We start from the raw sequence: 15,846 nt of genomic DNA on the forward strand, positions 1-15,846 counted from the left end.
TGTCGTAAAAGCCGGAAATCGGTCCAGCTCACCGTGGGTGTTGCTATCCCCCGGGCGTAGAGGGACGGTCACGTGATACAGTTGACGTATACTTCAAAATGATTACTCATACGGTAACGATAACTCCAACACCTCCAACGGGAAACCTAACACTAAATATATATATCTCGTAGCGCTTTATATAGGCGGTGTGATCCACAAAAATTAATCTATGGTGTGGGGACAGATATCATGATGCAAAAAACTCTAACCCTAACCCTAACCCTAACCCTAACCCTAACCAGTGACCCTAACCCTAACCCTAACCCTAATCCTAATCCTAACCCTAACCCTAACCCTAACCCTAACCAGTGACCCTAACCCTAACCCTAACCCTAATCCTAATCCTAACCCTAACCATAACCTAATACTAATACTAATACTAATACGAATAATATTAATCCTAATACTAGTGCTGCCATCGTGCGGCGTCCCTCCACGCCCGGGGGATAGCAACACCCGCCGTTCGCGCCATGTGAATATATTCCCGCCGAGGTACGTAAATGGAGCGCAGCGGTACGGTTATGTAGAAACAACATTGGTCAGGTACATTTGTGTATACAGATATGTACCTCGGGTACATATCTGTAGTACCTGTTACGACAACGACCCTTCGTGCACTACTACTAGTACTAGTAAACGGAGCAGAATGTTACCCATCATTATTTTCTATGTGCAAAGACCGTGATAACGCATCTCATGATCTCAGTGAGTAGCTAGTACTACTATACGTAATACTACTATATAGTAGTAGTACTAGTATTAGTACTAGTAGTACAAATTTGCTAGCAACTGCATGTCAACAGTGAATTAATCTTTACATTAATGCAGCACTATCTTATTATCTACTACATGTATGTCAGAATAAGTAAGTGCCAATGGGATGCGTAGACATGTTGGTATATGCTATATATGTTGTTTAGGAAGAATATGTCACATCTGGTTTTATTTGCTTGATCAACCCGAAGGATTCAAACCGTTGGAGATCACTGCATGACGGCGTTGCAAGTGTGACTTGATCGACAGCAAAATGGACAGTGTAACTGTTGCTGTAAATGTGATCGCTGATAAGCAACTGGACAGTGTCGTAAACGAGAGTGAATCTGGCAAGGAAGATGCACTGCCCCGAAGTGAAAGTCAAGGCGAAAATGTCTGTGGCGAGAAGGATAGTGAATTACCCATGCGCCCCCTGTCACCAAAGCCAGCTGTCCTGCCAAAGCCAGCTCTATCACCAAGGCCATTTTCACCTACTGGCAACAAGCCAAAGCCAGCTGTGGCCCCACGGCCATTTTCTCCCACTGGAAACACGACTAAAGCAATTGTAGTGCCAAGGCCATTCACACCTACATCATCGAAACCAACTGTACCTCCAAGACCATTCTCACCCCCAAATGTGGCAAAGCCTAGTGCGAGTTCAAGACCTCTCTCGTCTCCAACTATTGCGGAAAAGCCCGCCACATGGTCAGCACTGGTTGCTCCTGCTCCGTTTCCACTCGCGAAACCTCTTTCACGAAAACAACAGGCGAATTCGGAAGAGGCACAACGGCCGCTCTCGCCGCCACCGAAATTCAAGCCGATAGCGCGACCGCTTGGTCAGCCTCCACACCCACCAACAACTGCCGCTCTTAAAAAGCCCCCAACACCACAAACAACTGCCCCTCCTGCACTACCGCCACCACCAACAACTGTGGCCCCTACAAAGCCAATGCCACTATATGCACAAGTGCGTAAATCTAATCGGTCAAATAACGAGAAAAGCTCTTCAGAAGATAGAGACGCAGATATAAGGAAACTTGATGTTACCAACGAGGAGGCTTTGGAAGGTATGCCAGTTGGTCAACAAACAAGCAGTGCCTTTGACCGGGACAGTATGGTCACTGTAGTTGACTTATGCCTAACTAGTGATAACTCGTCACAGCTTGCTGACATAGGGGAACAAGCATCTGTAGGGGAAAATAGCCAAGCAAAGCCCGTTATAGAGCCAAAAGTCTCACATATTTACGATGTAGTGTATGAACCATCGGCAGATAATGCCAAGTTAAAGGATGTCATTGCTGCGAGTGACGCAAATGAAGGAGGTGAAAACGGTTCTGCAGAAATGCCATTCGCATCGAATCGTATAGGAGTTCTCCTCCACCAGCCAAAGTCTGATTCTGCCGACATGGATGTGTTGACAGCTAGCGTTTACGAAGAACCGATGGTGCCAGCCTTTCCATCTCCAGATCAATTGCCAGTCGACACCAAAGATGTGAGCGGGCAGTTCTTGACGAAGCACGAGTACACGGTGAAAACGCACGTTATTCTGCCGCACGAGAGGTCTGCCATGACGGACGAAAGCGGCTATGAGTATGCAACGTGTCCCTTCTGTCCCAACCATGGAGAGCCCGGACACGAAGCCACGTGTATGCGAGCAAAGGATGCCGTCGCTGCGGCGACCGAGGAGGAGGCGAGCATCGTCTGCGCCGTGGACGAGGGAGAGTACGACGACCTGTGGCTGAGCAACTCCAAAGGCAGCACTTCGACGCAAAACGAATACGGGCGCCTCTCACGGGGCAACACGGAGCGCACACACGAGGTGTCGCCGGAGACCGGCCACATCTACAATCTGTACGACGACTCGGGCGAGCGCGTGCCGATCGCGCGGCAGCAGAGCGACGACTACTTCGTTGACGATGACGAGATATACGAGGAGATACGCGCTCCGAAGTTTGGCTTCACCGAAGTCGCGGAGAGCGAGTCGACGATATTCTGGTCGTCGGACACGAGCTCGGGCGACAGCGGGGACGAGACGACGGTGCGGCCGCCGCGCGACGACGGGCTCGCACAGCGTCACAGCACGCTCGTCTGCGACAAGCCCACGCGCACGCTGCTGCAGAAGATCACGCGCAGCAAGAAGACGGAGCAGTACGACCCACAGCAGGCGCACGCGCGCGCAAGGAGGAAGATCGACGACGAGGAGCACCTTGTCCCCGACGTGCGGCTGCTGACGACGCGGCACCCGCCACCCTGCATGCCGCTGCCGCCGCCCGACGCGATGTCCGAGAACGAGCTGGTGCGCCGCAAGGTCGTCGCGCAGGTCGTCGACACGGAGAACTCGTACGTCAGCTCGCTGACGCAGCTCGTCGAGGACTACGAGATCCAGCTGCTGAACGCCGTTCCTCCGCTCGTCGGCGCGTCCAAAGTGAAGACGATGTTCTTCCGTGTGCGCTCGATCCTGCAGTGCCACATGATGTTCCGCATCGGCCTCGCGGCGGCCGTCAGCAAGTGGCACGACGAGGAGAAGATCGGCGATGTGTTCATCGCGTCGTTCTCGAAGGCGATCATCGTCGACATCTACAGCGACTTCGTGAACAACTTCACGCATGCCGTTGAGACGGCGCGCCGGCTCTGCAAACAGCGGCCGCCGTTCGCCGACTTCATGAAGAACAACCAGGTGATGTCGAAGGACCGGCTGTCGTTCTTCGGGCTGATGGTGAAGCCCGTCCAGCGCTTCCCGCAGTACATCCTCCTGCTGCAGGACCTGATGAAGCGCACGCCGGCGGGGCACTACGACCGCGTTTCCCTCCAGATGGCGCTGACGACTCTCGAGTGCCTCGCCGAGAAGCTGAATCGCCGGAAGCTAGACAGCGAGCACCGGCTCGCCGTCAAGCAGATCCTGCGCAGCATGAACGTCAAGTTCGCGCTCAAGTCCATCGTCGAGGGAGCGCGCTTCTTCGTGCGTGAAGACGCCGTCGCCGAGCTGGAGTTTGACGAGGGCGGTGGGCGCGAGCACCGGAAGCCCCGCAAGCTCATCCTCATGAACGACATGCTGATCTGCGCGGCGGCGAAGCGGCAGCTGCCTGGCGAGCGCGGCACGAAGTCGCGCGGCTGCTACAACCTCAAGTGGAGCGTCAACCTTCGCGACATCAAGGTCGTCGACAGCGTCGCGTTCAGCGGCATCCACGCGGCGCGTCTCAAGGGCTCGCATGTGTCGCTCGTGTCTCAGCAGACCGAGAAGTCGTCGGGCGTCATCTCGTCGTCGGGCGGTGTCTCGTCCGCCGTGGGATCCGTTAGTCCCGGCGCGATCAGGAGCGGCATTCACCTGCGCTACGACGAGCTCAACTCTCTCGTGCACGATTTCACCGTCGTGTCGCAGATTGACGGCCTGCTGTCATCGCTCCACCGTCCGCTGCCGGCGCTCAACCACGACGTCATGCACCAGTTCTCGCGGCAGCTGCAGTGCGAGATTCGTGCCAAGGACGACGAGATCGCGCTGTTCAGCGTCTGCCAGGTGAACATATCGCTGCCGTCGAAGAGCAAGAGTCAGGGCAGGTTCTACTTCGCCTTCGAAACTTCGACGCCGAAGTCGAAAAAGGACTGGCTGACCGACCTGCACATGTGCCAGGTGGCGCTTGAGCCTAGCAACAACCCCGCGTGGGACATCGCTGACAGCGTCGACGACTGCAAGGCGAGGAGCAAGCTGCCATTGTTCGTCGCGCCGATGCCGGTCTACATGGGCAAGGCGGCGACCGAGGTGAGATGCGGGGCGTTTTGCACCGCCGCCCCGGCCGCGGGCGTGCCGCGAGACCAGCTGTGGGTGTGCAGCAGCGACAGACGCGCCAACAGCATGACGGTGATCTCACTGCACAAGACGCACCCGGAGCTCGTGCACTCGTTCGAGCTGCGCTGCCGCGCCACTGTGCAGTGCATGGCCGTCGTGCCGCAGGACCCGTTCACGACGATCTGGCTTGGCACGGACACAGGCGAGGTGTGCATCTACAAGGTCGACCAGACGCGCGCCGAGCTGGTGTCGTTCTGCACGCCAGGGGGCGCCGGCGTCGCCGGGTTTGCGCACGTTGACGGGCGTGTGTTCGTGGCACTCTCGAGCGGTCGCGTTGCCGTGTACCGGCGCGCGCTCGCCGGAGGCTGGCGCACAGACGCGGCGACGCTTGTCGCCCTAGGCGATGCGCCTGTCACCGCGATGCTGCCAGCGCCATCTGGTGACACACTGTGGTGCGCGTGCGGCCGCAAGATCTTCCTGCTGGACGTCGACGCCGAGGTTGTGCGGCGCAGCTTCTACGTGCACCATGAGCGCGCGGCGAGTGTCGGCACCCTCGCGCGGGCCGGCGTCGGCGTCTGGTGCAGCATACGCACGACCCCGCTCGTGCGGCTCTTCCACGCCGAGACCTACCAGCTGCTGCAGGAGCTAAACGTCGCGTCGGCCGTTGGCCGGCTGCTCGGCGAGCGCAAGCAGCCGCGCGGATCCGGCGTCGCCGTGACGACGCTCGTCGCCTCCTCTGGGTACCTGTGGATCGGCACGAGCGTGGGCATTGTTGTTGTGTATGCACTGCCGCGGCTTGAGGGTGTGCCCGTCATCAGCAACAAGGCGATCGTCTCCTATCACTCGCACAAGAGCGCTGTGACGATGCTCGTGCCCTGCCTGCCTGCGCAGGCCGCGATGCAGCAGAGGCAGCCGCCGAGGAGTCTGACGAAGAGCGGCGGCGCCCCCTACGAAGAGGAGCCGAAGCGCGTGAGCAACCTGTCTGCGTACGACAACGTGAGGAATCGTGAAGCCCCGCCGGCGAGCGAGGTCGACGACGACACCGACGACGTGTACACGACGCCGTACGCAGTCCCGTCCATGGACGACGACGACGATCACCACGACGAGGCGGCGGAGGAGGAGGAGAAGGGGGTCCCGGCTTACGACGACGTCGCGCCCGTCCCCGCGCTGCCTGCCGTGCACTCGTACGTGAATGTACCGAGCAGTACCGACAACACCTATGACACGGTGTACGACGCAAACGTGGAGCAGAGGAAGCAGGAGGAGGAGGAGGAGGGCCCGAGAGCAACGACAACAGCTGCAGCATCTGATGATGTATTCGAGGGGCCTTACGCAGTGACGGATATTCCTCGTAAGTTTGCAGCAATGACCTATCAATAGCCTTATCAATGACTATCAAATAACTTATCAATAGCATGTTCTCGTTATTGATAATTAAGCAATCAAAGTTATATGTAGGGTGGTCAATCAAGGGAAACCCAAATACTGTCCTTTATAAATAGGTGCCTGTCCTATAGAAGTGATTTAACTGTACATGACTCAAGAGAAATGCCAAGTGTCCTTTATAGGCAGATATCGTTCTAGAGAGTTGCTCCATAGTAAACGATACGAAATAAATAATACTAATTAATACAAGTTTGACTGTAGTCATTCTACCAGTTGTTAATTAATAAAATGAGTAAATTTGTGAGTAATGAGTAGCTCGAGTAACGAGTGAGTACATCTCTTGCCTTCCCCATTCTATTAGATTTGTCAACCAGCGATGACGAACGTGAAATAAAATCGCTTCAGCAGACGCGTAGCAGCGGCGCCGCCTCACAGGTGGCCCAACCTGCGGCGATCCCCGAGAGCGGGCCGCCGCCGCTGACCCGCAAGAACTATCGCTTCAACGATGAGAACGTTCGCAGCATCCTGCGCGGCGTCGTTGACCGGGAGGCGCGTGCGCGGGGCTACAGCGGCGCCCACTCTCCCTCGCCGCCGCGCACCAACCTCGACCGCATCACGTCGATGTACGGAAGCCTGATGAACATCGACGTGGCCGACCTTGAACGCGAGAATTCGACGACGGAGTCGGAGTGCTCGGCGAGCGTGCCCCGTGAGGGCGACGTGCCGATGACGCCACCGCTCTTTCCGAAGTTCCCCGTGCGCGGGGGGACGCACAATGACGAGGAGGATGACGATGGGGAGTACGGGATCGCGAGTCGTCCGGCGGCGGCCGCGGGGCTGGAGAACCGCAGTGCGGGCCGGCCGCGCACGATGCTGGTGGTCAGCGGCGGCAGCGGCTACTTCAACTGGTCACGGCTAAGCTCGAAGGACGTGAGCAACAGCGACGCGCACGTCATGGCGTGGGAGATGAAGCTTGTTGGGTGATCTCTGACCGTGGATTGCGGGATGAACAACAGCACTACATGACGTGGGAGATGAAGCTCGTTGGGTGATCTCTGACCGTGGATTGCGGGATGAACAACAGCACTACATGACGTGGGAGATGAAGCTCGTTGGGTGATCTCTGACCGTGGATTGCGGGATGAACAACAGCACTACATAACGTGGGAGATGAAGCTCGTTGGGTGATCTCTGACCGTGGATTGCGGGATGAACAACAGCACTACATGGCGTGGGAGATGAAGCTCATAGGATGGCCGTAGATTCCAAGATGAACAACAGAGACGTGAACACATGGCGGGGTAGCTTTTCAGGTGACTTTCACTACCTCTGTCTGAGCGAGATGGCCACGTCCGTCTCAGATGCTGTTGCTAGAGCTGTCATGCTAATCTATTTTTGTATGCGGTGGATGCCAGAATGTCGCCCTAGCAGCACGTCGTTACTGAGCATTAGTTTTAGGACATCCTATCGCAATGCTCATTAGCTAGATCTGCCTGTCACTCGGGTCAGGCATATATGCCAATATCGGTTGTGGGTTTGCGATGAGCAGACAGTTTTGACTCGTCTCTAGTCGAGCAGGTATCGGTTGGAGAAAGAGTGCAGTCGACATGAAAGATGGTTCAGTTCTGTATACCCACTGTAGACGTGGCATTTTGGGGGTTCGCGAAGTCGCACAAAAACGTGAATACTGTGCTTGCTTGCACGTTTGTTCGGCAACTCTGTCTGAGTTCTCAGTTTTTCGAGACACTGCTACCAATTATAGATAAAAGAAATTGGTTAAGTATGTATACATACATACATACATATTTAGTTATATATATATATACATATATAATAACTAGTAAACATAATAGACGTACGTTTTATCAATTATTATTGACGGTAGAATTAGGCTCTGTAATTAGCGAGTAATTAATTGATCTATAGTGTTAATGATGAAATTGTTACATTAGACAGCATGTCGACTCCTTGTTAGTATTTTAGAAAATAAATTCAGTAGAGCAACGCAAAATACTGAGCTTTTTAACTATGAATACCCCCAAACTGAATTGAATAAATAATTCTTCGCTAATAGTAATAGCCTCGTCTACTCGACGAAATTTAACTCGAGTTAAGCGTCTATACGGGGCCGTAACTCGAGTTAGCTTATCCTCGCCAGTCGATCGAAGTTAAGCTAACTCGAGTTACCTTAACTCGAATTAGCGAATAGTACATAACTCCACGATAGGCGGCAACACTAGTACGATGTACGCACGTGTACTTGCACACGCACGCACACACTCATGCACGCACGTGTACGTGCACACGCACGCACGCACGTCTACGTGCACACGCACGCACTGACGCACGCACGCACTCACGCACGCACGCACGCATGCACGCATGGTACGCACGCACGCACGTGTACATCCAAACGCCCGCACGCACGCACGCGCCCATGCACACACGTCTACATGCGCACGCACGTACGCATGCACGCAGGTGTACGTGCACACGCACGCACGTATATGTGCATACGCACGCGCGCACGTTTACATACACACGCACGCATGCATGCATGCATGCACGCAGGTGTACGTGCACACGCACGCACGCACGGACGCACGTGTACGTGAACACGCACGCACGCACGTGTACGTTCACACGCACGCACGCACGCGCGCACGTGTACGTGCACACGCACGCACGCATGTACGCACGTGTAAGTGCACACGCACGCACGCACGCACGCACGTCTACGTGCACATGTACACGCGCGCACACACGCACGCACGTGTACGTGCACACACATGGACGCACGCACGCACGCACGCACGTGTACGTGCACACGGACGCACACACTCATGCACGCACGTGTACGTGCACACGCACGCACGCACGCATGCACTTAGGTGTACGTGCACACGCACGCACGCACGCACGAACGTGTACCTGCACACGCGAGCACACACGCATGCACGCACGTGTACGTGCCCACGCACGCACTCACGCACGCACGCACGTGTACGTGCACACGCACACACGCACGCATGCACGCACGTGTACGTGCACACGCACGCACGTCTACGTGCACACGCACGCACGCACGCATGCACGCATATGTACGTGCATATGCAGGTACGCACGCGCGCACGTGTACACGCACGTACGCACGCAGGTGTACGTGCACACGCACGCACGCACGTATATGTACATACGCACGCTCGCACGTTTACATACACACGCACGCACGCACGGACGCACGTGTACGTGAACACGCACGCACTCACACACGCACGCAGGCACTCACGTGTACGTTCACACGCACGCACGCATGTACGCACGTGTAAGTGCACACGCACGCACGCACGCACGAACGCACGTGTACGTACACACGCACGCACGCACGCACGAACGTGTACTTGCACACGCATGCACGCACGCACGCACGTATACGTGCACACGCACACACGCACGCACAACCACGCACGCACGGCACCTGTTTTACATACACACGCACGCACGCATGCATGCAGCGCAGGTGTACGTCACACCACGCAACGCACGAACGCACGTCTACGTGCACATGCATGCCACGCACGCGTACCTGTACACATAGTAATGATACGCAATCTGTATGTGCATAACCAGTCAGATTTACCTAATCAGTGTAGGGGCCTACTGAATTAAGTTCTCAATTATTAATATCGTAGTTGGAAATCTAATAATTTATTGACTGGTGCGTGTTTTCAGGGGACCCCTGCATGGTCATGCTATTGCACACAATTTGGGTTAAATCTGATTTTACTTAACTAGACAAACTGCAGCCCGGATCGCGCGCGAAAGCGCGAACAGCGCCATCTCATGGCGCCATTAGGGTCAATTCGCTGCCACAATATGTATAACTATATACGCAAATCACTTTGTGTAGTAGATAAAGCCCCAGAATCGGTGAATTGAGGAGTTCTGGCCATTGCCGAAATTTTTGGACTTTGCACGTAGTGCGAGAATAAATCGAATGGTCGGAATTGTGTTTTTTTTTTCTTCGCGCGTACGTTTTTTCCTATAAAAACGACTTCGAATTTATTTAATTTAACGCCCTGAAGTTAATTCTGGTACATATCGCGGCCCATAGATCGCGCCACCGAGGGCTCTCCTCCGAGGCATTTCGCAGACAATTTTCGTTAGACTGGCGCGGTCGAGAATTTCACACGCTGCAGTAACTATAACTTTAGTGTAGCGAAAGAGACTTGCCCGAATTAACGTCCGTGCCAGTCTAACCTGGAATCGTGACATCGCGTGTTCGTTATCGTAGCCATCTTGCTTCTCCTTATGAACCTGTTCACCCCGCGCTCGCATCTCCTCTCAGACTCTAGCCCGTTTTGCCGTTTTTGCATATTACCAGCCACTGGCAGTGCGTCAAGCCCGCACGTACAGCACACACTGCATGATCATCAGTTCGTTTAGACTGAGCCACTAGCGGCACTAGAGACCGTGTACAAGATGGCGTTGCGCAAAAGATGCGTTGTTACCCGACCGCACTACTACTACTACTACTACTAGTACTAGTAGTAGTAGTACTACTAAGTTACCAGCACTACTAGTACTAGTACTAGTAACTACCAGGACCGCAGGAGCTAATAGTAATAGTAATAATGACTAACTCTGTTACTAGTATTAACTAACTTACTAATAATGACGAATCCTAACCATAACCCTAACCTATATATTGATATAATATTATATTTAGATTGATGTAAATGACATTGGTTTTATTGGCCATGCCATACATTGGGGCCGCATATAATATTGGGAGCCATGTTCTCTATCCTTGAACCCTAGCTACTACTAGACTACTATACGACTAGCACAAACGCTCTTTGCTAGGGTTAGAATACCCCCTAGGCTATACTAGACACAGGCACTTGAAGCGTTTCAATAAAAATATAATGCTAACTAAATACGAAATCTATTTACTACGAATTGTTCATGTTTCTAGTATAGGCCTACTCTCTTTCAAGAAGGTTGCGAGGTGCAAAGGCTATATATAGACTAGGACTCGCTCCCACCTCGATTAGCCATTGAGTGACTAAGCTAAGCCGAGAGGTGCGAGAGAGTGCCAGTCTATGGGCTATAGCGGCGGCAGGCGGCGCAGCTGCTTTCCAACTCCCGTACGAGCCTCGCCATTGGAACGTTGCAAAAACGTTGCAGCGTTGGGCGCGAAGAGCGCCGGTAGGTGTTTCGTGATTTTGACAGCCGTTTGCATTACTGGGCAAGGTTCGCGGAATGTCAGAATTTCGACACGTCTTTCTTCTGGATTTCGCGTCACACAGCTCGGTTACGAACAGATTACTCGGTTACAGTTTTTATAGCAAGTCAACACTGTTGACGTCCCAAATGTCTACCCTCTGTGTCCCCCAGTAAAATTGCGGACTGTTCGCTGGCAGCTATGGATCCCGTGCGCCCGCCAATTCATTCGGCGCACGGATCCATAGCTGCCAGCGCTGCATACTGTCGTAGGACGTTGCCGCGGTCGCGGTGCGCCTTGCGGCGGAACTGCGCGAAAGATCTGCGCTTAGCGCAATTGGGATCAACATCTCCTTCGGCAACGCTTCTCTAGTATCCGCTCTCATCTGGACTGTAGGCCCACTTTAGTTCATTCGAATCACATTATCCCGTGAAGTTGCCTGTCAATATTCTCTTGTCCCATATATATATATATATATATATAATACAAATAAACAAATTTGTCTTTATTAACTCCTGATATATATATACATCTAATATAAGTTCGTATGTATGTATCTATCTATCTATCTATCTATGTATCTTCCCTATAGGCGGCCAAACCGCCCAAGCGATTCTGGATGCAATTTTCACAGGGCCATCTCTTATACCGGGGAGTGTTCGTAGCTGAAAAAAACCTGCAATCCGTCAAACTCACCGAAAATCCGTGAAAAACCCCTCAATTCGTGAATCTTCACACATTGTCAGCACTGACTGTACAGTGCTGCCACACAGAGAAAAAATCGATCACTCATTCCATCAGCTGCCGAAACCGAAAACGATTGTGAAACCCAAACCGAGCACCGAGCTAAAACAGAGCACAGCCAGTTCAAAGGTTACGACTGCATTGTTTATCAACAGGCTTTGAAATGAGAAGCGCAACCCATTCGTACATGCTGTTACGTGCCATACGTGCATGCCGTACGTGGGGAGCTCAACAGTTCGAGACGCCAGGAATCTTTACATATTTCCACCAGAGAATAACACGAAAAACATTGTTTATCAAGAGGTTTTCAAATGAAAAGTCCAACCCATTCGTACATGCTGTTATAATAACTTTTTGTCATTTACACCATATTACTATTATGTTCCAGTGGTTCTAAGTTGGGTTGTGCTGTCATATAAATGTCATAGTAACAGTTTTCCCATGCTTATTATCTTATTAGACTGATTTCTAAATATTCATATTCTGTGCAATGTTATTGTCGATTTTTACCCAATGTTCCTATTGTGTCCCATTATTAGTAGTATGAATTAGTAGCACGATTTTACCAGCGGCAGGCGGGTACCAGCACTAGTCTAATATAAGTTTCGTATGATGTATCTATTATCTATCTATCTATGTACTTCCGCTATAGCGGCCAAACGCCCAAGCGATCTGGATGCAATTTTCACAGGGCATCTCTTATACCCGGGGTGTTCGTAGCTGAAAAAAACCTGCCAATCCGTCAAACTCACCGAAAAATCCGTGAAAAACCCCTCAATTCGTGAATCTTCACACATTGTCAGCACTGACTGTACAGTGCTGCCACACAGAGAAAAAATCGATCACTCATTCCATCAGCTGCCGAAACCGAAAACGATTGTGAAACCCAAACCGAGCACGCGAGCTAAAAAGAGCACAGCCAGTTCAAAGGTTACGACTGGCATTGTTTATCAAGCAGGCTTTGAAATGAGAAGCGCTAACCCATTCGTACATGCTGTTATCGTTCATACGTGCATGCGTTACGTGGGGAGCTGCAACAGTTCGAGACGGCCAGGAATTCTACATATTTCCACCAGAGAATAACACGAAAAACATTGTTTATCAAGAGGTTTTCAAATGAAAAGTCAACCCATTCGTACATGCTGTTATAAACTTTTGTCATTTACACCATATTACTATTATTGTTCCAGTGGTTCTAAGTTGGGTTGTGCTGTCATACTAAATGTCATACGTAAACAGTTTTTCCATGCTATTAATCTTATTAGAATGATTTCTAAATATTCATATTCTGTGGCAATGTTATTGTCGATTTTTACGCAAGCAATTACTTCCTATTGTGTTCCCAATTATTGAGTATATGAATTAGTAGACGATTTTACGCCAGCGCATGGGAAGTAGCCAGCAGCTAGTCTAAAATAATATTGAGTTACGTAATCGTATGTATCTATCTATGTATCTTCCCTATAGGCGGCGCAAGACCGCCAAAGCGATCTGGATGCATTTCACGAGGGCCATGCTCCTATACCCACGGGCGTGTTCGTAGATGAAAAAACCTGTCAAACCCGTCCAAACCGCCGAAAATCTCGTGAAAAAACGCCTCAATTCCGCAATCTTCACACAATGTCAGGCAACAGCCTATGGGCTATTGTTTTCTTGGCCGCTCACCTCCATGATCTCATCAGCTGGCTGGTATTGTGAAACCGGAAACGGAAATCGAAACCTAAAACAGAGCATAAGCACTGACCAGTTCAGAAGGTACTACTCACCATCTCAGTTCACAGTTTCGGTTTCAGATGCTACGATCTGAGAATGCCATTGTACGCATTCAAAGCTATGCCATTTTCTGATTCAATACAAAAATTTCTAATTTCCAATGTGCATTGGTTGCACGCAAAGCATTCAGCTAGACAATATCCAGTGGACACAGGACCCCACTCGCGGCCGGCTGTCCTTATCTATATCTAATATATGATATTTCTTTATTCCCGCGTACGATTCTCACAATGGTAGCTGTACGTGGGGAGCTTCAAACAGTTGGATACCCCAGGCATCTCTACGCCCGCATTATTCCACCAGAGAAAACACGAAAAACATTGTTTATCNTACTAGTAGTAGTAGTAAGTTATTCTCGTACATATCGCGGCCCATAGGTCGCGCCACGAGGCTCTCTTCGAGGCATTTCGCACATAAATTTCCTGAGACGGGCCCGCGGTGCATAGTTTGACACGCTGCAGTAACTATAACTTTAGTGTAGCGAAAGAGACTTGCCCGAATTAACGTCCGTGCCAGTCTAACCTGGAATCGTGACATCGCGTGTTCGTTATCGTAGCCATCTTGCTTCTCCTTATGAACCTGTTCACCCCGCGCTCGCATCTCCTCTCAGACTCTAGCCCGTTTTGCCGTTTTTGCATATTACCAGCCACTGGCAGGAAGATCAAGCCTGCACGTACAGCACACACTGATCATCAGTTCGTTTAGACTGAGCCACTAGCGGCACTAGAGACCGTGTACAAGATGGCGTTGCGCAAAATATGCGTTGTTACCCGACCGCACTACTACTCAGGGCGTTAAATTAAATTATGGGACGCGATATCTACGAGAATAACTTCAGGGCGTTAAATTAAATCAATTACAAATCGCTTTTATATAAAAAACAGTTTGGTTTGCGCGTTTTGGCCATTGCAGAATTTTTTGGACTTTGCACGTAGTGCGAGAATAAATGCAATGGTCGTAATTCGTACTTTGGAACTGCTCAATTGACCGATTATACGGCTTTATCCTATACCCGCGCTTCCTTCATGAGCGAGAGCGCCATCTGTCGTGGAGTTTGCTACCGCACAACTAATTAACAACACCGCGACATCACACCTTGCCCAGCTCTCAACCAACATCCGACGCGAGCGCCACCGCGCGGATCGTCTGCTGGGGCGATACGTTGCCACAACACGCGTGCTTGACGATCTGCAGCCGGATATACGCGCGAAGCGCGCAAACGCCGCGCAGCGGCGACACAATGACTTAATCGCTGCCCTTATTTAGAATACTTTCACGAGGCCATTCTGTATAAACGTGGGGAATTCAAATTAGAGATTAGCATAAATTATGCTAATCTATTATTTCCTCCATGTCGGTATCATTACGTTTCTCCATAGACCGTCACGCAGTCAATGTTAAAAATACAACAGTATCAGTTACATTAGCAATAAATCCATAAATTATGAATCAACGATGCAAATACACACGCGCGCGCAAACACACGCACGTACAAACACACGCACGTGTGCACACAGAGATACACGCACAAACGCACGCACAGCACGCACACATGCGCGCACAAACGCACGCACAGGCGCGCACACACACACGCACAAACGCACGCACACGCGCACACACAACCGCACGCACACGCGCGCAGGCACACGCGCGCATGTACACGCACGCGCTTATCTCTCGCCCACGAGCCGTCATATATTCTATATTGACCGCCATATGTGTATATAGTCAGCGTGAGGGTAGCCACCGATGAATTAAAGCCGCCAGCACGAATTAAGAAGCTGAACAACTACCGCACCAAACTGCATGCACTCCCAACTTGTTAGCATATATAATCCTATGATATACGTGCTCTGACATTACTTATGTAGTTTTACGTCTAGGAAACTATTTTTCGACACGTATTTCATGGTCAGATCTGGTTGTTCCTTTTTTATGTTTTCATGCAAACCCATCTAGATTGCGAAAGAAATTCTCGCTGTTGCACCAGTATATTTAGACGTGCTCTGGTAATGTAGCATACATGTCGCCATCTATTGGCTGATTTAAATTTATTATTGCACGTCAGCCACAGCATTCTATCATTATTAAAGAGAGAGTGGTGATTTATTTTTCATAGTAAGAAACGGTGAAG

At 51.3% G+C, this 15,846-nt stretch overlaps 1 protein-coding gene across 1 annotated transcript; it reads left to right on the top strand.

Annotated features, from left to right (window-relative positions):
• Positions 1-919: 919 nt before the first annotated feature.
• LOC106815114 (rho guanine nucleotide exchange factor 10-like protein) lies at positions 920-8,099 on the top strand. Its single transcript, XM_014819541.1, has 2 exons — positions 920-5,933; positions 6,330-8,099. The coding sequence occupies exons 1-2, from the start codon at positions 1,070-1,072 to the stop codon at positions 6,950-6,952; spliced, it is 5,487 nt and encodes a 1,828-aa protein (XP_014675027.1). The 5' UTR covers positions 920-1,069; the 3' UTR covers positions 6,953-8,099.
• Positions 8,100-15,846: the final 7,747 nt, after the last annotated feature.

Source organism: Priapulus caudatus, unplaced genomic scaffold (assembly GCF_000485595.1).
Source record: "Priapulus caudatus unplaced genomic scaffold, Priapulus_caudatus-5.0.1 Scaffold1044, whole genome shotgun sequence".
Taxonomy (NCBI): Eukaryota; Metazoa; Priapulida; class Priapulimorpha; order Priapulimorphida; family Priapulidae; genus Priapulus; species Priapulus caudatus.